The sequence below is a fragment of the Anabrus simplex genome, chromosome 11 (genome assembly GCF_040414725.1).
Source record: "Anabrus simplex isolate iqAnaSimp1 chromosome 11, ASM4041472v1, whole genome shotgun sequence".
Classification (NCBI taxonomy): Eukaryota; Metazoa; Arthropoda; class Insecta; order Orthoptera; family Tettigoniidae; genus Anabrus; species Anabrus simplex.
In genome coordinates this window covers 35,719,030-35,743,365 of record NC_090275.1, presented here as the reverse complement: position 1 = coordinate 35,743,365, position 24,336 = coordinate 35,719,030, and the positions used below count along the sequence as shown (strand labels likewise).

Genomic DNA, 24,336 nt, shown 5'->3' with positions numbered 1-24,336 from the left:
CAACAAAGACAGGAGACTCGCGCACGAGCAAGATGCGGCCGTGACAGAACAGTTGCAGTGAACTCACTGTTGATTAAATGTTTGCTGTATTCTGCAACTAAAATACAGTATATTTTGATGTTGAACGCTACCAGTACTGTCCACGGATTTACAAGTGTGAAGCACAAATTAAGATGACAATGTTTAAAAGATCCCTACATTTCCTGCTAGTTTATGAAATAAGACTCTATTCCCCTACAGTTATCTAAGAAGCAAAAATGTCCCTATGCCTAGGGATATGTCATTACAGTTGGCAATACCGCGAGGCCCGGGAATATTTTGTGAAAATTTCCTCTTTTTCTTTCGGAACTTCTCCAACTCACCATGGCGATCAGGGCCAAACACTCGGCAGCACGTAAAACTGCTGGATTTTTTCGGCCTGCCATAAAATTATTATTATTATTATTATTATTATTATTATTATTATTATTATTATTATTATTATTATTATTATTATTATTATTATTATTATTTATGGGCCGGGACCTGGGGAAGAAAATGAAGTGCTTTATATGAACTGAAACAAGGGCAATGATGAAAAAAGAAGACTGGAAGCATTTGAGATGTGGATCTGGAGGAGGATGGAGCGGCTAAAATGGGTAGAGAAAGTGAGAAATGGGGAGGTGCTGAGAAGAGTGGGGGGAAAGGAGGAAAATTAAAGATAAGTGCAGTAGGCAGGAATGGTGAGCAGGAGAAAATGAAGCACCAACGTCATTGAAAGTGTCCTTTCAATATACGATTAATACTTTAAACCCTTTTTCTTACTGTTTCTCCAAACAGGCCACGTTATCACACCTGTTTTGTTGATGGATGAAGAATTTTATCGTGGATATGTTTTTTGGGGCTGGAGTCTATCTGGAATTATCGTCGACAGGAAGCAGACAATGTGGTAACCAGGCAACCAGTGTTCGTCATTTTCTTCCTCGCGTTATTAGCGTGATCCAGAACACTGCCTTCTAAATACAGTAGGTAGACCTACAAATGGTGCCGTGACTTTGACTGGCATTTCGTCTAGATCACAGCAAAGCCCCTTACACACGGTAAATCATCAAAGGCAGCAGAAATTTTCTCATAATCCGTATCTAGGGAATATTCTAAATCAGCGACCCTTTCATTGGACGTAGCTGCCATTGGACGCAGATCGTGATAGGTGCGGCTATCGTGTGACATGGCGTGGGAAATATGATCACAGAAGACAACAGATGCTTGGTGAAAAGTAGATCAGCCATGACTAGACATCGGATTCGTATACAAATGCATATTTTGTATGCCGATATGTAGACCTCCAAAACCGACGAAAGGAGAAACTAGACGAATTAATAAATTTCTTAGTCCTTATATGTATATGCATTTTGCATATATTTGAGATTAATGCATACATTTAAAATTTAGGATTTATTGGCCATGGTTTCGACTTTTATGATGCATCTTTTAATATGTTTTACAAGCAGCCTTATTCTAAATAAACATTACAGCAGTGGTAAAATTTCCAGAAAAAATCAAGAAGCTACAGTAGAAACACGTGGATTGCGTCTTAGTAGATTCGAAAGTGAAGCGTGAACTGCAAGGTATCCCAGGAAACCTCGGACTGCGTCTGCAAACAAAATTACGTGATATCCTCAAACGAAATCCAAGCTACGACATCATGGTAGCCACACACAAATATTTGGCTGGTACTGATGATGTGGATCTACCAGAATGTTTAACGGCCAATAATAATAATGTTATTTGCTTTACGTCCCGCTAACTACTTTTTAAGGTCTTCGGAGACGCCGAGGTGCCGGAATTTAGTCCCGCAGGAGTTCTTTTACGTGCCAGTAAATCTACCGACACGGGACTGTCGTATTTGAGCACCTTCAAATACCACCGGACTGAGCCAGGATCGAACCTACCAAGTTAGGGTTAGAAGGCCAGCGCCTTAACCGTCTGAGCCACTCAGCCTGGCTTGTCTAACACCTACACTCGCTCCCGAATTAAAGTACTGCCCTACCATACCCGTAGATGTAGAGAGATCATTCGTTCTCCGCATTGAAGATTTTTTATTTTTACAAATTGTTTTACGCTGCAGTGACACAGATAGGTCTTTTGGCGACGATGGGACAGGAAAGGGATAGGAATGGGAAGGAAGCGGCCGTGGCCTTAATTAAAGTACAGTACAACCCCAGAATTTGCCTGGTGTGAAAATGGCAAACCACGGAAAATGATTTTCAGGGCTGCCGACAGTGGGATTTGAACCCACTATCTCCCGAATACTCGATACTGGCCGCAGTCAAGTGACTGCAACAATCGATCTCGGTGAAGTTCGTTTTAACAGACGAACACCACAGATTTATACCAGAAAACTTGGAGAAGATTTTCGTAGTGTACTGATGATGATGCTTGTTGTTTAAAGGGGCCTAACATCTAGGTCATCGGCCCCTAATGGTACGAAATTAGACAAAATGTAATGACAATTTAAAAATACAAAATCAGCCTCTGAACAGAATTCAAGACGTGATGACGAAGAATGAATGGATGAATATGAATTTGAAACAGTCAGTGGATCCGACTCGCAATGCCTGACATTCCCAGAAACTAGCGTATTACTGACCATGAGACTGGTTCTAAAGCACAGACCTGAAAAGGATGCTTGTTGTCTAAAGGGGTCCAAAATCCAGATCATCGGCCCCTCATAATGGTACTTATCGTTAGTAAAGTAGAACCATGGTATTTGTCATGTTGCAGTACTAATCAAAAGTAGCGTTGACTCACGGTGTTCCACACATTGTGGTACTACTCACGGGCAATGTAATATGCACATGTAACACAGACCTATGGTGTTTCTCACATTACGGCGCCATTTACAGGCAACGAAAGCCTATGGTGTTCCTCACATATGTGCACGAATCATAGGGACTCGTACTATCCCGTGATGTTCCTCACAAAGTAGTACTAATCACAGGCAACGCCCAGACCCGTGGTGTTTCTCACAATGGTACTAATCACGGGTACTGGAAACCCACAGTGAACCATTCCATGTTGGTACTAATCACAAACCTATTGTGTACCAAACATAGTGGTACTACTCGCAAGTAAAGGCGACCCATGGTGTTCCCCGCGTGGTAGTACTGATCACAAGTAGTTTCATGGTTCGAATATAATCATCCCTTGGTCGATCCTTTTAGTCGCCTCGTCCGACAGGTGGGAGATACCGTGGGTGTATTATTCGTCTGCGTCCCTCACCTACAGGGGTTGTGTGTTTGGTCCACGAGAGCTATTTTATTTCGCTCAAGTCCGCCAGCAAGCCGGTTAGGATCCCCCTATCCTCCACCTGGGACATGTGTATTGATTAATACACTGGCTCTTATCTAGGAAACCTGTCCAGATGTTATAACAGATTGAGATAGAATGATACGTCTCGCAAACCATGCAATATGTACTAGTGGAACAGCCGCAGCTGTAAGTTGAGTGTGATATTTTGTTTTTCATTCTGTTGTTTATTCAGATCATGATTTTATATATTGGTGTGGGTTAATTGCATTAGTTTAGTAATGTTACGTTTGCATTTCATAAAGGTGTTTAATAGCATGAAAATAGGTGCATACTTAAGCGCATATTTCACCACTTTTGCAGCATAATTGCATGCTTATATCAGTGATTTATAAAGCATGTAAATCCGATATCTAGCCAAGAAAAAAATGCATTTATGGGCAAAGAAAAAATTCTAACTAGTAAGGAAATCAATATACAAGTCAGAAAATATTTTGCAAAGTCATTTGTTTAGAGTGCCCTGTTGTCAAACAATCAATCACTACTGATCTACATTTAGGGCAGTCGGCCATGTGGCAGATTCCCTATCTGTTGTTTTCCTAGCCTTTTCTTAAATGATTGCAAAGAAATTGGAAATTTATTGAACATCTCCTTTGGTAAATTATTCCAACTCCTAACTCCCCATCCTATAAACGAATATTTTCCCCTAATTTGTTCTCTTGAATTCCAGCTTCATCTTCATATCGTGACCTTTCGTACTTTTAAAGACACCGCGCAAACTTATTCTCTACTGATGTCATTCCACACCATCTCGGAACATACCACTTAGTCGAGCAGCTCGTCTCCTTTCTCCCAAGTCTTCCCAGCCCAAACTTTGCAACATTTTTGTAACCCCACTCTTTGGTCGTAAATCACCCAGAACAAATCGAGCTGCTTTTCTTTGAATTTTTTCCAGTTCTTGAATCAAGTAATCCCGATGAGGGTCCCATACACTGGAACCATACTCTAGTTGGGATCTTACCAGAGGCTTATCTCTCCTTTAAATTCTTACTACAACCCCTAAATTCCCTCATAACCATGTGCAGAGATCTGTACCCTTTATTTACAATCATATTTATATGATTACCCCAATGAAGATCTTTTCTTATATTAACAACTGGTTACTTACAATGATCCCCGAAAGGTACTTCCACGCCATCAAGGCGGTAATTAAAACTGAGAGGACTTCTCCTATTTGTGAAACTCACAACCTGACTTAACCCCGTACCATACCATTGCCTGCTGTCCACCTCACAACATTATCGAGGTCATTTAGCAGTTGCTCACAATCTTGTAACTTATTTATTACTCTGTACAGAATAACATCATCTGCAAAAAGCCTTATCTCTGATTCCACTCCTTTACTCATATCATTTTTATATTAAGAAAACATAAAGGTCCAATAATACTGCCTTGAGGAATTCCCGTCTATTATCCTACTCTAATTCTCTGAGTTCTGTTTTCTAGAAATATAGCCATTCATTCAGTCACTCTTTGGCTAGTCCAATTGCACTCATTTTTGCCAGCAGTCTCCCATGATCTACCCTATAAGTGAATGTTGGACACTGGGAAAACAGGAAAACTCTCGTCTTAAAGCAACTGAGATGTGATGCAGGAAAATGACGAGTACGAGCTCGACTGAAAGGAAAGCAAAATTTGGAAGAACTAAGGGAAGTCAAAGAGGAGAGGAAGCTGTTAAAAGAAATGGTAAGGAGGAAAATTGAATTTACAGGAATTTACAGGAATTAGACACAACACCTTCATCACCAATATATCAGCAGGCAAAGTACTATGGAAGATGAATAATGTTCTTGGTTTTACGTCCCACTAAGTACTTTTTGACTGTTTTTGAAGACGCTGAGATGCCGGAATTTTGTCCCCCAGGAGTTGTTCTACGTACCAATAAATCTACCGACACGAAGCTGATGTATTTGAGCACCTTCCTATTTCACCAGACTGAGCCAAGATCGACCCTGCCAGGTTAGGGTCAGACGGCCAGCACCTCAACCGTCTGAGCCATTGAGCCCGGCTAATAGAGAAGGAAAGAGGCCGGCCTAGGAAACAAATTTGGAAGAGATCGAGGAAATAGTGGAATTCAGAAGTTAAGTGAGTATAAATAGAGCGGCTAGATGGTTGTATCGACAAGGCATATCCGTTAGGAAATGAAAGAATGGTTTAAAATAGTTGTAAATATAGGGCAGAATTGCGAATCGAACTCCAATCACCCGGGAACCTTCGGTACTAATCATCTTAACCTGTGCAGGGAGACACTTAGACACTTTCATTCAGCAGAACGCTTCTCACGTTTCTATTGCATGCCACAGAGAGAGTAATGCCACTGAAGTTACGTAGTTATTTTAACTGCGCAAGTATGCTCCACGGGTACATACGGAGGATATACTCTGTTCGAGGTGGGGACTGAAGAGGTAGGCTCTATTGCTCGAGTAGCGGGGGAGTAGCAAGAGAAGCCGACTGTACCTGCTCCAAGGCTAACTGGTCCCCTACACATCACATCAGCTGGTAGGTAGACATGCCGCCACCGCCAAAACACAAGCTCTGGTCCCAGTCTCGCAGGAGACAAAACAGAAGTCTTGACGTTCAAGCACCACCTCATATTCACAGGATACATACTAAACATCGTGCCAAACCTCTGGGCTCGTTCTTACAGCATCGCCTTACTGACATACAATGAACGACAACAGTACTAACAATTCCAACGTCATTAATGAGAAATAGATATCCCTTGCAGCATACGTGTGAAGTTTTTCTACTTCCTTTATCCAAATTACTGTAGATGGGACCGCTCCTGTTCCGGATAATTCGAAATGATATATTATTAAATACTAGCTGTAGTGCTCGGCTTTACTCGTGTAGTTCTTTTAATGCTTAATTTTAAGATTTACAGTATATTGTCTGTTTGAAGCGAATTTTTGTAGATGTCGTTATTGTGACTTTGACTGACAGTTTACGAAATCTTTTGTAGATTTAGAAATATTGTTATGCATATAATGTTATGTTTTAACTTTTTTGCTATTGGCTTTACGTCGCACCGACACAGATATGTCTTATGGCGACGATGGGACAGGGAAGGGCTAGGACTGGGAAGGAAGTGGGCGTGGCTTTAATTAAGGTACAGCCCCAGCATTTGCCTGGTGTGAAAATGGTAAACCACGGAAAACCATATTCAGGGCTGCCGACAGTGGAGTTCGTACCTACTATCTCCCGAATACTGGATACTGGCCGCACTTAAGCGACTGCAGCTATCAAGCTCGGTAAGTTTTAATTTAAAATTATTTCACTTTTGTGTTAAACTATTTCCTTGTGGCACACCAGATTTGTCGTGTGTACTTCTTCCGAGATACAAACTCAGGATGGCGCCTTCCTTCGAGAATCGACCCATAGGGAAGTAGAAGAGACTGCTATGACATGATATATTAAAGTTAACCACCGTTAAGGAGCTGGGATTCATTGTGTGTGTATTACGGAATAAGAACACGGTATAGAACTAAGGAAATTATATTTATTTCATATAGTACTGTAACAGATTGTCTGGAAAGTAGTGTTGATCCTTACAAAAGCCGGGCTGAGTGGCTCAGACGGCTGAGGTGCTGGCCTTCTCATCCAACTTGCCAGGATCAATCCTGACTCAGTACGGAGATATTTGAAGGTGCTCAATTACGCCAGCGTCGTGTCGATAGATTTACTGGTACGTAAAAGAACTCTTGCGGGACTAAATTCCGGCACTTCGACGTCTCCGAAAACCGGAAAAGTAGTCAGTGGAACATAAAGCCATTATTATTATTACTATTATTATTATTATTATTATTATTATTATTATTATTATTATTATTATTATTATTATTATTATTATTATTATTATTATTATTATAAGCAACTAAAAAAGTAGATTATGACTGTACGTATTTACGCGTCACGCCATAGATATAACGTAGGCCTACATAATACGAACTGTCACTGGGACTATCACCAATCAGCCTACGGACCACGAAAGCTATGGAATCAACATTCTTCTCTCATTTTTGAATGTCTATTTCACCCCTATTTGATGCCGATGGAGGCTGAACTTGGACTTAAACGGCAACCAGAGTATCACAATTAATCTCAGCGACCTGAATCCTTCAGATTCAGATTCAGATTAGAGTAGGCGAAGCTTTATCTGAGCCTGTAATAATTAAGAGGGGAATTCCTGAAGGCATAATTATTGGACCTTTATGTTTTCTTATATATATATATATATATCAATGATACCCGTAAAGAAGTGGAATCAGAGATAAGGCTGTTTGCAGATGATGTTATTTTGTACAGAGTAATAAATAAGTTACAAGATTGTGAGCGGTTGCAGGGTGACCTCGATAATGTTGTGAGATGGATGGTGGGCAATGGTATGATGATAAACGGGGTTAAAAGTCAAGTTGTGAGTTTCACAAATAGGAAAAGTCCTCTCAGTTTTAATTACTGTGTTGATGGGGTGAAAGTTCCTTTTGGGGATCATTGTAAGTATATAGGTATTAATATAAGGAAAGATCTTCATTGGGGTAATCATATAAATATGATTGTTAATAAAGTGTACAGATCTCTGCATATGGTTATGCGGATATTTAGGGATTGTAGTAAGGATGTAAAGGACAGGGCGTATAAGTCTCTGGTAAGACCCCATCTAGAGTATGGTTCCAGTGTATGTGACCCTCACCAGGATTACTTGATTCAAGAACTGTAAAAATCCAAAGAAAAGCAGTTCGATTTGTTCTGGGTGATTTCCGACAAAAGAGTAGCGTTACAAAAATGTTGCAAATTTCGGGCTGGGAAGACTTGGGAGAAAGGAGACGAGCTGCTCGACTAAGTGGTATGTTCCGAGCTGTCAGTGGAGAGATGGCGTGGGAGGACATCAGTAGACGAATAAGTTTGAGCGGTGTCTTTAAAAGTAGGAAAGATCACAATATGAAGATAACGTTGGAATTCAAGAGGATAAATTGGGGCAAATATTCGTTTATAGGAAGGGGAGTTAGGGATTGGAATAACTTGCCAAACGAAATGTTCAGTAATTTTCCAATTTCTTTGCGATCATTTAAGAAATGGCTAGGAAAACAACAGATAGGGAATCTGCCACCTGAGCGACTGCCCTAAATGCAGATCAGAAGTGATTGATTGATTTATTTATTTATTTATTTATTTATTTATTTATTTATTTATTTATTTATTGATTGATTGATTGATTGATTGATTGATTGATTGATTGATTGATTGATTGATTGATTGATTGATTGATTGATTGATTGATTGATTGATTGATTGATTGATTGATTGATTGATTGATTGATTGATTGATTGATTGATTGATTGATTCATGACAAATCTGATATTTCGCCCCTATATTAGCCTATGTTAATGTGTCGAAGGGCCTAAATCTAGGGAATGGTTAGGACTGTTAAAATGTCTTATAAACAGGGTTACCAAGGTACTAAAAGGCAATTATACAAACATTTGGTTCAGATGGGCGGAACGGTATTGATTTGTATAAGGAACAGACGAACATACATTCTACTTTTATATAAATACATGTATAGATGTACAATACTGAGAACATGACATGTTAATAATTACATTAAATGAAATACGACCGGGCGAGTTGGCCGTGTGGTTAGGGGCGCGCGGCTGTGAGCTTGCATCCGGGAGATCGTGGGTTCGAGCCCCACTGTCGGCAGCCCTGAAGATGGTTTTCCGTGGTTTCCCATTTTCACACCGGGCAAATGCTGAGGCTGTACCTTAATTAAGGCCACGCCCGCTTCCTTCCAACTCCTAGGCCTTTCCTATCCCATCGTCGCCATAAAACCTATCTGTGTCGGTGCAACATAAAGCAACTAGCAAAAAAAAAAAGAAATGACGTTATCGAACATGCTGGTGTGCACAAGTTGCCGTAAGGACACAAAATAACTACATGTTTTCTCGTAATTCGGGAACATTCCTAGGTGAGTCATGTGAGTCATCAGGCACAAACTGTAAGTAGTTGTGGAAGCGAGTGGTCAAGCGCGAGCTTAGTAACAACCTGCAACCAGGCACGTGCCGTTAATAGCTTTCAAGGGTGTTACGGGACAAATGCAAGTGTTCCGCTAGGACTCAAAAACTGCCGGCTGGGGGTCGACTGCCCCTTGAGACAATAGTATTGTGAAATGATACACTACAAGGCAACAGTGAGGGACGCGTTAGTTTTCGCGGCCTAGACGATCACACGAGGAATGCATGGGACAGAGAAACTGAAAAAAAGAAGAAACAATAATTCCTTGAAAGATACTGGCAGGTGAAAGATGGCAACGAAGGTCAAGGAACGAAATGTATCGAAACATGAGGACGATCTCCGAAAAAGTAAGATTCAAAAGAGCAAGGTTTGCTGGACATGTGATCAAGATGGACCTGGAGAGAATGACTAGAAGAGTATGGGAGACAACGGGTAGGACGAGAGGGAAGACGAGAACTAAGTGGGTTTTCCGGGCTGAGATGGGGATCAAGGTGGAAGAGACGGAGAACTGGAGAAATAAATACCAAGCAATATGGCAGAGATCAATGGCAGAGAAAGGTATAGGAGTAGGATAGAGTAGCAGCAGTGGGGGAGACAGGAAAAAGGATACGGAAAATATCAGCTGAAGAACAGGAGAGGATGAAGAGGTTCTGGGAGGTGAAGAAGAAAACCCAAACCATGACAAAGCTACCCGTGGTCCTACAGAGGCCTGACTATCCTCTTCCCTTTCTTCTCAGATTAACAAGTCATCTGCAAACGTCACTTTCATTTTTCCTTCCCCACAAAGTAAACTTACAAATAATTACTACGTCATTCCACGTAGAAGTAACGTAATGCTTATACCCCGGATATTAAGGCAGTAATAGGTTAGAATGGAAACTAATTTGATTGGGAAGTGTCGTCTAGCTCTATCTTCCATAATGTAATAATAATAATAAAAGCTTTCTAACATAATGGTTTTGATATCTTATGATTATAGCGAGAGTAACAGAGAGCCTCCATGGCTCAAATGGCAGCGCGCCGGCCTCTCAGCGCTGGGTTCCGTGGTTCAAATCCCGATCACTCCATGTGAAACTTGTGCTGGACAAAGCGGAGGAGGCTTTTCTACAGATAGTCCGATTTTCCCGGTCATCTTTCATTCCAGCGACACTCCCCAATAGCATTACATTTCGTCTTTCAGTAACTAATCACTGCCCCAGAGGAGTGATACGGGCTTCGGGAGCCGACACAAGTCCTATCCCCGCCGCTAAACGGGAGCTTCATTCATTCCATCCCCGAGCAGGTCGAATAACTGGAAACAGGCTGTGGATTTTCATTTAACAGAATACTTCCATCCCTAGTTCCGCAATTTGATAAATGCATTAAATTTTCCTCTTATAATTTTTTGACACTAAATACAGTTTATTTTGTCCTAGATGTTAACAATACAATGTATAGAAATAAAATTCAGGAAACTCAATCGTCAAAAATTACCAGTGTTTCGCCCAGAGTGCGGCATGGGCTCAACAGTTGTACTTATCACATGTATGGCTTGCAGTGATGTCGCTACCGGCGTGCTAGCCGGCCAGTGTCTTGGAAAAGGTGCGGTATCCAACTGATGAGCCCATGCCGCATGGTGTCGCTACCGGCGTGCTAGCCGGCCAGTGTCTTGGAAAAGGTGCGGTATCCAACTGATGAGCCCATGCCGCACTCTGGGCGAAACACTGGTAATTTTTGACGATTGATTTTCCTGAATTTTATTTCTAGCTATCTCAATCGGAAGCCATATTTTGGTCAATGCAATGTATAGTCTAGGACAACATGTATCTTCCCTTTCCTTAGCTTTTTTAATGCTTACTTTGTATCGCAGGTCTTTTTGGAGTATCCTATTATTAACAACATGCCTTACTTAACGGCTGAATTCAGAACACAAGAGAATGACACGGAAATACAACAATTTATATATATATATATATATATATATTTGCTAGGGGCTTTACGTCGCACCGACACGGATAGGTCTTATGGCGACGATGGGATAGGAAAGGCCTAGGAGTTGGAAGGAAGCGGCCGTGGCCTTAATTAAGGTAGAGCCCCAACATTTGCCTGGTGTGAAAATGGGAAACCACGGAAAACCATCTTCAGGGCTGCCGATAGTGGGATTCGAACCTACTATCTCCCGCATGCAAGCTCACAGCCGCGCGCCTCTACGCGCACGGCCAACTCGCCCGGTAATTTATATATTACTACATTTGATAGCCTATTATATTTAACGTACTAGTAATAAATTATATTCATTATTCTAGGGTAGGCATGCCTCTTACCCCTCTTATCCTCATCCTTCATTATTCTCGTTGATTTCCTTTTTCCACATACTTTTTAAAACACAAAATAATTTGCTATTCTTCACGGTATAATCCTCTCTTCATTTAATACTTTAACAATTGTATAGAATTCTCTCTTTCTATTTTTGTTTAATATTCACTTTCCAGATATTTAACACTCAGTTCTACGGTTGCCCTAAAATGAGTTTCCTCCATTTCTTTTCCACAGAGTAGACACTGATTCTCATTATTTCTCTCTCTTTCTCTGACCCTTAATTTTATATATTCCCATTAGTCATCAGCCAACGGCCTTAGCCGTGTTAAAACACCGAATCCCGTGAGATCTCCGAAGTTAAGCAACATTGGGCGTGGTCAAGATTTGGATGTGTTGCCACGCACTGTTGGTGCCCCCCCCCCCGGTAAGGGAATGGAGGAGCGGAAAGGAACTGGCCACCCTACCGTACGTAAACTCCGGCTCAGGCACCCCTCTGCGGAGGTTCGGACCTGCCTTCGGGCAGAATACACCCTTATTAGCCACCACACTTCACTGTTAAGGAGCCTTTCTCTCCTCATTGACCTATTATGTATCATTTAAAAAAATTCCAGCTGTGTCCTTTCAGTTCCACATTTTGCCATGATCGTCTGTTTCTCAATATCCTTCACTATTTCTTACTGAATTCCTTACTGAATCTCTTTACCCCGGTAGTTCCCCATTCCTATTCTGTCGAGCAACCTTTTCACCTTCGTTAGCCAGTAATCATCCTTTAAGTGTCCCATCTGTTGTTGGTGATTTGCATGTTATAAACCCCATGGCACTACAGCCCTTGAAGGGCCTTGGCTTACCAAGCGACCGCTGCTCATCTCGAAGGCCTGCAGATTACGAGGTGTCGTGTGGTCAACACGACGAATCCTCTCGGCCGTTATTCTTGGCTTTTTAGACCGGGGCCGCTATCTCACCGTCAGATAGCTCCTCAATTCTAATCACGTAGGCTGACTGGACCTCGAACCAGCCCTCAGGTCCAGGTAAAAATCCCTGACCTGGCCGCGAATCGAACCCGGGGCCTCCGGGTAAGAGGCAGGCGCGCTACCCCTACACCACGGAGCCGGCGATTTGCATGTTATAGCAAGAGTAAATTCTAGGGTTTCTGAGGGCCGTACCCCTTATGTTTATAATGATGATGATGCTATTTTTTTTTTTGCTATTTTGCTTTACGTCGCACCGACACATATGTCTTACGGCGACGATGGGATAGGAAAGGCCAAGGAATGGGAAGGAAGCGGCCGTGGCCTTAATTAAGGTACAGCCCCAGCATTTGCCTGGTGTGAAAATGGGAAACCACGGAAAACCATCTTCCGGGCTGCCGACAGTGGGGTTCGAACCCACTATCTCCCGATTACTGGATACTGGCCGCACTTAAGCGACTGCAGCTATCGAGCTCGGTAATGATGATGATGATGATGATGATGATAGTTGCTGTTGTTGTTGTTGTTTAAATGGGCGTAACAGCTAGGTCATCGGCCCCTAATGGTACAAGGTGCAACGAAATGAAAATTAAAACTTCAAAATATATCCACTGACTACAATCTAAAACGAATGATGATGAAAAAATGATAGTGAAACAAACAATCAGTGAATCCAATTCACAGTGCCTTCACTACTGGGATGATGCTTATTATCTAATGGGGTACAAAATCCAGATCACAGGCCCCTCATAATGGTACTGAAATGAAATGAAATTGCGTATGGCTTTTCAGTGCCGGGAGTGTCCGAAGACAAGTTCGACTCGCCAGACGCACGTAGGTGACCTGCGCGTCGTGATGAGGATGAAATGATGATGAAGAGGACACATACACCCAGGCCCCGTGCCAGCGAAATTAACCAATTAAGGTTAAAATTTCCGACTCTTCCGGGAATCGAACCCGGGACCCCTGTAACCAAAGCCCAGCACGCTAACCATTTAGCCATGGAGCCGGACATAATGGTACTAATTACTCGTAAAGCAGAACCATGATGTTCCTTATATAATGGCAGGTAACGTAGACTTATGCTGTTTCTCCCATGGTGGTACCAATCACAGGTAATGTAGACCCATGGTATGTCACACACAATAGCACCACTCATAGGTAACACAAACCCATGGTGTTTCGCACATAAGGGTACTACTCACAAGCAAAGCAGACCCGCGGTGTTCCTCACTTAGTGGAACTAATCACAGGCCACGTATACTCATGGTGCTGCTCACATAGTGGTACTAATCATAGGCAATGTAAACCTACGGTGTATCACACATTATAGTAACACCCACAGGCAACACACACCCGTGGTATTCCTCACATAATGGTACTACTCTCAGGCAATGCAGACCCATGGTTATCTTCACACAGTCCTACTAATCACAGGCGCCAGCCAAACCCATGCTGTTTCACACATAGTGGTACTAATCACAGAAACGTAGACCCATGGTGTTTCTCGTAAAATGGCACTACTCATAGTTAGCGCAGACCCATTCTGAACACAGTGGAATGTACACGATGGCACTTGACACAAGCAACGCCCAAACCCGTAGTGTTTCTCTCATCATTGTACCGCTCCTATGTAAAGTAGACCCATGGTTTTCCTCGCAAGGTGGCACTAGTCGTGTTCCGCACGTAATGATACTAATCACAAGTAGTCTTATCGTTCTAATATCATCCCTCGGTCACCCCTTTTAGTCGCCTCTTACGAAAGAAAGGGGATACACCCCGTAGGGAGCACCTAATGTTTATACAAAACTCATAGTATAACCGTTTTGCAGGCTAGAGTATACTTATTACTTGGCTTGTGTATCGTGTTTCAAAACTTAGGAAGAGTGGAGTGGCCTATTTCTTCTAATGTGTCACGGTTTTCCTTGAAAAAAAATATAGGTTTATTGTAAAGAGATACCTTATGTAGACTTGCGTCATTTTCTGTGTCAGCGAACTGTTTTCCTTGTGACAGAGTAGCTGTGTTTAAATGAAATATAAAGAACTGAAACACGACCCGAGCAGTGTCAGGTATAAAAATAAGTTGCCAGATGCAAAGAGCCTTAAGTCCACAAAAATTAAAATTTAGATAGGACCAACATTTCCTTCTTCACGTCATTTAGCATTGATTAACACTAGCGTAGAGCTTCAAAATGCCTTCTATGTTGATTATTTTGTAGGTTAAAAATCATGGACTGCTGCATAGACTCTTATGTCCAGTCACTAAATAGAAATGCAAGTACTATTATGTCCACATCTATAAGCCTCTAAATACTAGTGGAAATACAGCAAACACCATTACGTCCACGAAATATATTTTTGATCCGGTTCTTGAAGTTAATGACCAAATCAATAGCAAGCAAATAAAAAATGAAAAACAAATAATACCATATACTACAAACAGAAATGAAGAACAATAATATAACCAAATTTGGTAAAACTGTCCGCTTCGCTACACTGATTGTCAGCTGTAATATGGCATTTTCAACAAAAGCCTAGCAAACGGATAATAATTGCAAGATCACGTACGGGAAACATTATTGTGCGTGGAGAAGTTCTTTACAATAAGGATTATTCTGTAGCTAAGTCGATTTTGAAAAGAGGAAAGAACTGGGACGTAGTTTAAACCTCAGATTGTCCTTGAGGAAATTAAGTTTAAAAAAGAAAAGTGATGGATCTGAAATGCCTGTTTGAAAAACACTTCTCACACTTCACAGAAAACTGGAAAAAGTTAGAAGACCTGACTTTTTTTAAGAATACACTGACTAGACAGGATGAACGATTTGATGATAATGACACAGCTCCACATCTAGAAAATGTAGATGTAGATGATGACTTATTATACATTTCTGCAGGAGATGAAGTAATAGCCATTTAAAGCAATTGGATTATTACTGTAGTACTTTTAATGTATAATTTTTCTTTGGCTATTGAAGTGACTTAATTGATATATTTTTCATCTTCCGTTGTTCATTATTTAAGACAATGTTTGAGCCATAATTTTATACAGCCTGAAGAATGACAACTAGATCAGCTGAAACCTGACAGTTTAAATTAATGTAAAGAATGTGCTGGCCTATCTGACCTAGTTTTCTGTCACAAAATAAAGGAAATGTAAACAGTGTAAAACAAATGGAAATAATATATAGTAATTAAATGATTTTTCAGTTTTTCTTCTTTTATCCAGTCCACCTGAGTTTATGTTCCTAGTACCATTAATTACATTAAGCTGTTTACTGCTGCAAATACCCTTGTGTACAATGTAATGCAGCAAAATACCTTATGTCCAAATTAAACATTTAAATATCTAGATAATCACAGAAATTTAATTTCTCTCGCACAAGAATTTAATTATTTTTTTTCTAATTTTATGCTGAGAGAACTGTGGTCCTACCTCTTGCACATAAAAACACGTTTTTCTTTGTTTATGATTTTTTTGTAATGAATTTAAGTCTCTTTGCATCTTGGCAATTGAAATCAAAACCTAGGATGAAGCAGTAATGAATAGAAACACGTGTCTTGCCATTGGTAACACTGCTCTGTTGTCTCGGTTAACTTGTTGCTCTGCTGAGCTCCAGATCGCTTTCTTTCGCTTCTCTTTTTTCTTGTTTTCCTTCTTTCTTTTTTTGTGAGAAAGGGAAATTCGTTGACCAAAGCGCCTCGCAGTTCCAAAGAGAAGCGGGCGGACGAGCGAGCGAGCGAGGGTGTAGGAGGAGGCCATGGATTGGTTCCCACGGTCAGCGCAAGGACACACACGGCGGGCGGCCATGCTCACACTCCATTTAGTACAGCTGAACCGTTCACTCTGAATAACAGTCACGCACACAGCCGAGATTGCTTTTCTTCAGCAGTCATTAATAAGCGCCGTGCCCGGCTCCTTGGTTGTATGGTTGGCGTAGAAGCCTTCTGTTCGCTTCCCGGCCAATACAGGGATTTTGATCCTAAATGATCTTTTCATGCTCAAAACATTTCTTATCACACAAAGTAGTGGTCCCCATACTAAGAAAAACGTAAAATTAAGCAATTTCCTCCATTGTGTCGAAAGTTGAAGGACTAAAGGGCCCGGAAAGGTTTCAAATTGTGAGTCTTAGATAGCTCCATCAAACTAAAGAAAACAAATTTCAAAAATCCCTTCCGGCTCAAATGCAGTTCCGGAAAATCAGCCTAAAATCTCTCATTCCTTTGCTCGTTCTCTTGTTGAATCAAATCCTAACCAAATTAACTTATTGACATAATTCTTTCTATTATGTGTTCCTTGGTCCAACACCCTCAGCCGTTTTTTGATTTTTTGAAGAATGTCCACACCGAATGTTTTGCGCTCGTAGTGGTTCTTAAGTGAAATAATGCATTGACTCACATTTGCGCTCGTAGTGGTTCTTAAGTGAAACAATGCATTGACTCACATTAGCGCTCGTAGTGGTTCTTAAGTGAAACAATGCATTGACTCACATTAGCGCTCGTAGTGGTTCTTAAGTGAAACAATGCATTGACTCACATTAGCGCTCGTAGTGGTTCTTAAGTGAAACAATGCATTGACTCACATTAGCGCTCGTAGTGGTTCTTAAGTGAAACAATGCATTGACTCACATTAGCGCTCGTAGTGGTAGAAAAATGCAAACTGCTTATATAATCGACCGGATAACGATGATTAAGAAAATGATTGTAATTTTTTGGAATAAATCAAGAATATTTTCTCATACTTTATTATACTTTATTTACGTAAAATCCCTAGGATGTTTTCAACATTCAGTCGCTCGGCTGAAGGGTGAAACGTGTGGATTTTTTTTTACTTTTTTTACGATGTTGCTTCACGTCGCGCCGACACAGATATGTCTTATGAGGAGGATGGGATAAGAAAGGACTAGGAGCGGTAAGGAAGCGGCCATGATCTTAATTACGGTACAGCCCCGACATTTGCTTGATGTGAAAGTGTGAAACCGCGAAAAACCATCTTCAAGGCTGCCGACAGTGGGGTTCGAATCCACTATCTCCCGAATACAAGCTCATGGAGTATTATTATTATCATCATCATCATCATCATCATCTGTTTACCCTCTAGGTTCGGCTTTTCCCTCGGACTCAGCGAGGGATCCCACCTCTACCGCCTCAAGGGCAGTGTCCTAGAGCTGCAGACTCTTGGTCGGGGATACAGCTGGGGAGAATGACCAGTACCTCGCCCAGGCGGCCTCACCTGCTATGCTGAACAGGGGCCTTGTGGAGGGATGGAAAGATTGGAAGGGATAGGCAAGGAAGAGGGAAGGAAGCGGCCGTGGTCTTAAGTTAGGTACCATCCCGGCATTCGCCTGGAGGAGAAGTGGGAAACCACGGAAAACCACTTCGAGGATGGCTGAGGTGGGAATCGAACCCACCTCTACTCAGTTGACCTCCCGAGGCTGAGTGGACCCCGTTCCAGCCCTCGTACCACTTTTCAAATTTCGTGGCAGAGCCGGGAATCGAACCCGGACCTGCGGGGGTGGCAGCTAATCACGCTAACCACTACACCACAGAGGCGGACATTATTATTATTATTATTATTATTATTATTATTATTATTATTATTATTATTAGCAGCGGCAGCAGCTTGTGCCCGCGGTTTCGCCCGCGTTTATTAATTCAAGCGCGTTTGATGTTTCTAAAGCGTTTAATTAAATGCAAAAGAAAAATATTTATTAACATAGATCGTTTTCACTTTTAATATTGGTCGTTTTCTATTGTTTTAATGTTTCACCCCCTTTCCACCCCCGCCCATAGGGGTGCCTTACCGTAAAGTTTTATTTCCCAGACAGTAAGTCATATGAGTATCATGTTTGGTTGAGAGCTATGCTGTAACATGCACACCTACATCCATGATCTCGGTCATTTTGGTCCTTCCTTTCACCCCTTCTAACCCTCATCCCGATTGGGAATGAACTTTGGCTCAAACGGCATCCAGAGTGTCACGGTTCATAACAGCTACCCCAAAAACTATGAACTCGCCACTAATATCAGTCATTTTTCTGATGTTTACATTTCACCCCTTTCTTTAGGGGTGCTAGGGGTTTCTTGCTCCTACAGTAATTTTTCCAGATAGCAAGTTATATGTGTAACTAGTTTGGTTGAGAACTATGCTGAAACATACACACACACATTCACCCGCAATCTCTGTCATTTTCGACATTTTCTTTCTTCAATCCTTCTCACCCCCTATGCAATGGGAACTGAATTTGTACTTTTCATTTTTATATACCGTTTATAGAAGAAGAAGAAGAAGAAGAAGAAGAAGAAGAAGCAGAAGAAGAAGAAGAAGAAGAAGAAGAAGAAGAAGAAGAAAAGTTTTCAGAAATATATCATAATCTTTACATACTGTTGGTTAGGCAACCCACTGATCAGACTTGCCATGCAGTTTACTTACCTTCCCCTATTTTCTCTTTTTCACCCTTCTCATCCTCTATGGCGAACTATCCATCAGATTTCGTTCAAACCACTTCCTAAACACTCCCAGGAGTAATAAGAATCCCGGTCACTCCATGTGAGATTTGTGCTGGACAAAGAAGAGGGGAGACAGGTTTTTCTCCGGGTAGGCCTACTCCGGTTTTCCCTGTCATCTTTCATTCCAGCAACACTATCCCATATCATTTCATTTCATCTGTCATTCATTAATCATTGCCCTAGAGGAGTGCGACAGGCTTCGGCAGCCGGACAATTCCTATCCTCACTGCTAAATGGGGCTTCATTCATTCCATTCCTGAGCCGGTCGAATGACTGGAAACAGGCTGTGGATTTTCATCGCTCAAGTAGTTTTTGAGTCTATTCGACACATACATACAAACTAATATATATATATATAGATTATTATTATTGCTAACAGAATCATACTAACCCAATAGAGTCAGGAAATACTGAATACCACGTAAAGTTATGTGTGGTAATTCAGAATTGTTATTACACAGAAAAAATATTTAACAATGATGTCTGAAGTACGAGTAAGGTGAATAAGAAGAAGAATGTTATTGGCTTTACGTCCCACTAACTACTTTTACAGCGTCGCCGAGGTGCCGGAATTTGGTCCCGCAGGAGTTCTTTTGCGAGCTAGAAAATCTACCGACATGAGACTGAGACGACCGGGTGAGTTGGCCGTGCGCGTAGAGGCGTGCGAATGTGAGCTTGCATCCGGGAGATAGTAGGTTCGAATCCCACTATCGGCAGCCCTGAAAATGGTTTTCCGTGGTTTCCCATTTTCACACCAGGCAAATGCTGGGGCTGTACCTTAATTAAGGCCACGGCCGCTTCCATCCAACTCCTAGGCCTTTCCTATCCCATCGTCGCCATAGGACCTATCTGTGTCGGTGCGACGTAAAGCCCATAGCAAAAAAAAAAAGAGACTGAGACGTATTTGAGCACCTCCAAATACCACCGGACCGAGCCAGGATCGAACCTGCCAAGTTGGGGTCAGAAGGCCAGCGCTCTACCGTCTGAGCTACTCAGCCCGGAAACTGGGGAGGAGGACAAGTACCTCGCCCAGGCGGCCTCACCTGCTATGCTGAACAGGGAACTTGTGGAGGATGGGAAAATTGGAAGGGATAGACAAGAAGTGGGAAGGAAGTAGGCTTGGCCTTAAGTTAGGTATCATCCCGGCATTTTCCTGGAGAAGAAGTGGGGAAACCATGGAAAACCACTTCGAGAATGGCTGAGGCAGGAATCGAACCCCGTCTACTCAGTTGATCTCCCGAGGCTGAGTGGAGCCCGTTCCAATCTTCGTACCACATTTCAAATTTCGTGGCAGAGTCGGGAATCGAACCCGGGCCTCTGAGGGTGGCAGTTAATCATGAGTGTTGTTAGTCCTATTTTATTTCCAGCACATGTGAATTTTATCTGAAAAGGAAAAGCTCTACTTCACAATGCTCTAGGGAAAAAGCCGATAAGGCTCCGAAAACGGACTGTCTATAAAGTGGATAAACAAACCGTTTTAACACACTGAACTACTGTAATTTTCTGGGCGAAGAATAAGCTCGCATTATGTCGTAAAGTAAGAACTAATTTACGGTTCAAATTCAAATGAACTAAGTGCCGTGTTGGAATGTCCTCCGTAAAAGAATGGGAAGCGCCATGAAGAGCGCAAAAATGTAAGAATCCCCGCAAACCGGAGTCAGAAAAGAACAAAAACGTACCAAGGGGGTTCGGATAGGAAGGTTGAAAGAGAACAGACTGATCTAAGAAAGTGTACACAATCTAGACGCCGTTAGCAGTCCATAGTTAGCAACCCATTTTCCCAATTTGACAGCCTCTGGGGATTACCACCTTTCACTCGCACCTTACAAGAGGCAGGGATGTATTCTCCACCTCCACCACAGGGAAAATACTAAGTACATCTGGGGTCACAAACCTTTCTTATAATTACCAGGTTATAGATAATGCATCCTGTTCCTTCAATCAATTACCACTGATCTGCATTCAGGCCTGTCACCCAGGTGGCAGATTCTCTAACAATTCATTCCCTAGTTTGTTCTCAAATAATTTCAGAGAAGTTTGAAATTTGTCTCAAACATCTCCCTTGATAAATTATTATTCCTCTTTCTATAAAAGAATATTTGCCCCAATTTGTCCTTTTGAATTGCAACTTTATCTTCATTTTACGATCTTCCCTACTCATAAAAACCCCACACAAGCTCATTCGTCTACTAATGTCATTCCAAGGCAATTGACTACCGGTAGTTGGAAACATTCCGCTTAGTCGAGCAGCTCGTCTCCTTTCTCTCAAGTCTTCCCAACCCAATATCTGTAGCATTTTCGTAACACTACTCTTTTGTCATAAATCACCCAAAACACATCTTACTGCTTTCCTTTGCTTTTTTTTCAGTTCTCGAATCAAGTAATCCCTGGTGAGGGAAGGGTCCCATGCACTAGAACCATCCTCTAATGGGGGTCTTACCAGGGACGTAAACGCCTTCTCCTTTACATCCTTACTACAATCCTTAAACTCTCAAAACCATATGCAGAGCTCTGTAACCCTTATTTACAATACCGTTTGAGTGATTACCCCAATGAAGATATTTCCTTATATTAAAACCTAGGTTCTTGCAGTGATTCCCCTGAGTTACTGTCATCCCATCAATACAGTAATTAAAACTCAGAGGACTACTACTTTTTTGTGAAATTGCAACCTGACATTTAATCATCATACTATTACCTCCTGTCCATCTCACGAATTTGTCGAGATCCTTTTGCAATTGCTCACAATCCTGTTAAGTTATTTATTACTCCATATAGAATAACATCATCTGCAAAACGCCTGAACTTTTCTCCATAATATGAAGATATTGTAAAAAAAATGTAATGTAGTGCGAAAGGAATTATTTCCATAATTCACTCATCCCGGGGAAAAAACAAATAAGTCAATATTTCGTTGTTTTTTTTTTATTTTTGCATTAAGCCACTATGGTCAATGTTCTCTATAGTATACTTTGACATTTTTTTTCGCTAGTAGCTTTACGTCGCACCGACACAGATAGGTATTATGGCGACGATGGAATAGGAAAGGACTAGGAGTGGGAAGGAAGTGGCCGTGGCCTTAATTAAGGTACAGCCCCAGCATTTGCCTGGTGTGAACACAGGAAAACACGGAAAACCATCTTCAGGGCTGCCGACAGTGGCATTCGAACCCACTATCTCCCGGATCCAAGCTCACAGCTGCGCGCCCCTAACCACACGGCCAACTCGCCCGGTACTTTGACACCAACTGGATAAGTAATTTCGTCATAGTATTGAAGAAATAGCCAAATTATACTTCCAAGTGATTCAAGGATACAGAACAGTCCCCGGTAAGAACCAGATGAGTTGAGTTATCTTGCTAATATTCTGAATATTGTTAATAAAAATGGCTACAACCAGATAAGATTTCGTCTTACGTGCAATGCATTTTCTGTGGTAATTGTGGACGTGGACATTTTTATCTTGTAAATGAGTTATTGGCATTGAATTTACGCAGCTACTTCTCTTAAAAAGACCGGGCGAGTTAGCCGTGCGGTTAGGGGCCCGCAGCTGTGAACTTTCATCCGGCAAATAGTGGGTTCGAGCCCCACTGTCAGCAACCCTGAAGATAGTTTTCTGTGTTTTCCCATTTTCACACCAGGAAAATGCTGGGGCTGTACCTCAATTAGAGCCACGGCCGATTCCTTCCCACTCCTAGCCCTTTCCTATCCCATCGTCGCCATAAGACCTATCTGAGTCAGTGCGACGTAAAGCAAGTTGTTATCTGATAAAGAGATTGTTACATGTTATTAGCTAACAATACACAAATGTGACCTACACGCTTTGATTTTGTCTAGTCCACATTAGAAAATAATGCCTGGTCAACATTCACGATCCAAAGCAAATGCTACGTTCGTATTTTGAGTTAAACACAATTCAACCAAAACCACTATTATAAAGCTGTTTCGTATAACGCAGAATGGTTTGACAACATTTGGTGAATCGGTGAGTTCGTATTGTTTAAAAGCTTAAAATACTTCCCCTGAGAACTGTAATTTTTGACTGAATTTGAGCGAATTGTTAAAAGAGGAAAGTACTTTTCACTAGTTTCAAGAGAAGGAAACATGGAATATCCATACAAGTGATCAGCGTGTCCGACTCGTTGGCTGAATGGTCATCGTACTGGCCTTCGGTTCAGATGGTCCCGGGTTCGATTCCCGGGGGACTTTAACCTTCCAATGGCTCGGGGGCTGGGTGTTTGTGCTGTCCCCAACATCCCTGCAACTCACACACCACACATAACACTATCCTCCACCACAATAACACGCAGTTACCTACACATGGCAGATGCCGTCCACCCTCCTCGGAGGGTCTGCCTTACAAGGGATGAACTCGGCTAGAATTAGCCACACGAAATTATGATTAATTTACAGAGTGAAATAAATTTCACAAAACCGTCGCGAGGAAATTCAAACTCTCTATGAAAGAGGTCTGAATTCACTAAAGAAATCAAAATCAGCACACGAATATGAATGATGGCGTGTTTATCACACATCTATTTGAGGGTATAATCTACTCAATTCTAATTAAATCATAATGCCAAAATTGCAACTTTCCTTAAAAAGTCACTGTACATTTTAAAAATTACTCCCTGAGGTTATAAGTAACTTCTATATGTTGCATTATGTATTAATAACACATCCTAGCAAAGAACATAGATACATAGTTTTAGCGAAAATGCAACAATCGGCATACAGCCTGCATGTTGAGGTCTGTGGTGTTTTGTGACTGCCTGTTTACTTTATTAATCCAGACATCTCTGGTGAGTCTAGTAGGAGAGTACACATGTCACTCACCTGGTCACAGCGCATGATCCTTCAGTTCCCTCGTTAGCTAGCCCATCGCACTCACTCACACTCGCTCCGACCTGCCGCACTGCACTGCCACCAGTTCTGTCAGCTGAGCGCCTTCACACCAGGGCAGCCAACATACACGCCTGGCTGAATGAGCATTGCTCCAGGCATATTTCGGCAAGATCACACAAGGAACCATTGTTGGGTCACTGCCGGCCATGACAACGTTGCCGCCCTCCTTGTTAATTGCAGTAACCTATGGTAATTTCCAGGTCTGAAGGGAGTACGTTAACAATATAAGCTTATAGCGTAGTACACGTGTGCTTTGTAAATACGGTTTCCATACCGGTGAAGTGAAAAAAAGGGAACA

The 24,336-nt window shown here is 41.7% G+C and overlaps 1 protein-coding gene across 1 annotated transcript in view; it reads right to left on the bottom strand.

The window, feature by feature from the left end:
* The window catches only part of sdt (stardust), an 851,212-nt gene extending 827,167 nt beyond the window's left edge, over nt 1-24,045 (bottom strand). The window contains exon 1 of the mRNA XM_067155496.2: nt 23,970-24,045. Within this exon, the coding sequence (XP_067011597.2) occupies nt 23,970-23,984 (15 nt within the window). The 5' untranslated portion in view covers nt 23,985-24,045. The remainder of the gene's footprint in view (nt 1-23,969) is intronic.
* Between the last annotated feature and the right edge of the window lie 291 nt (nt 24,046-24,336).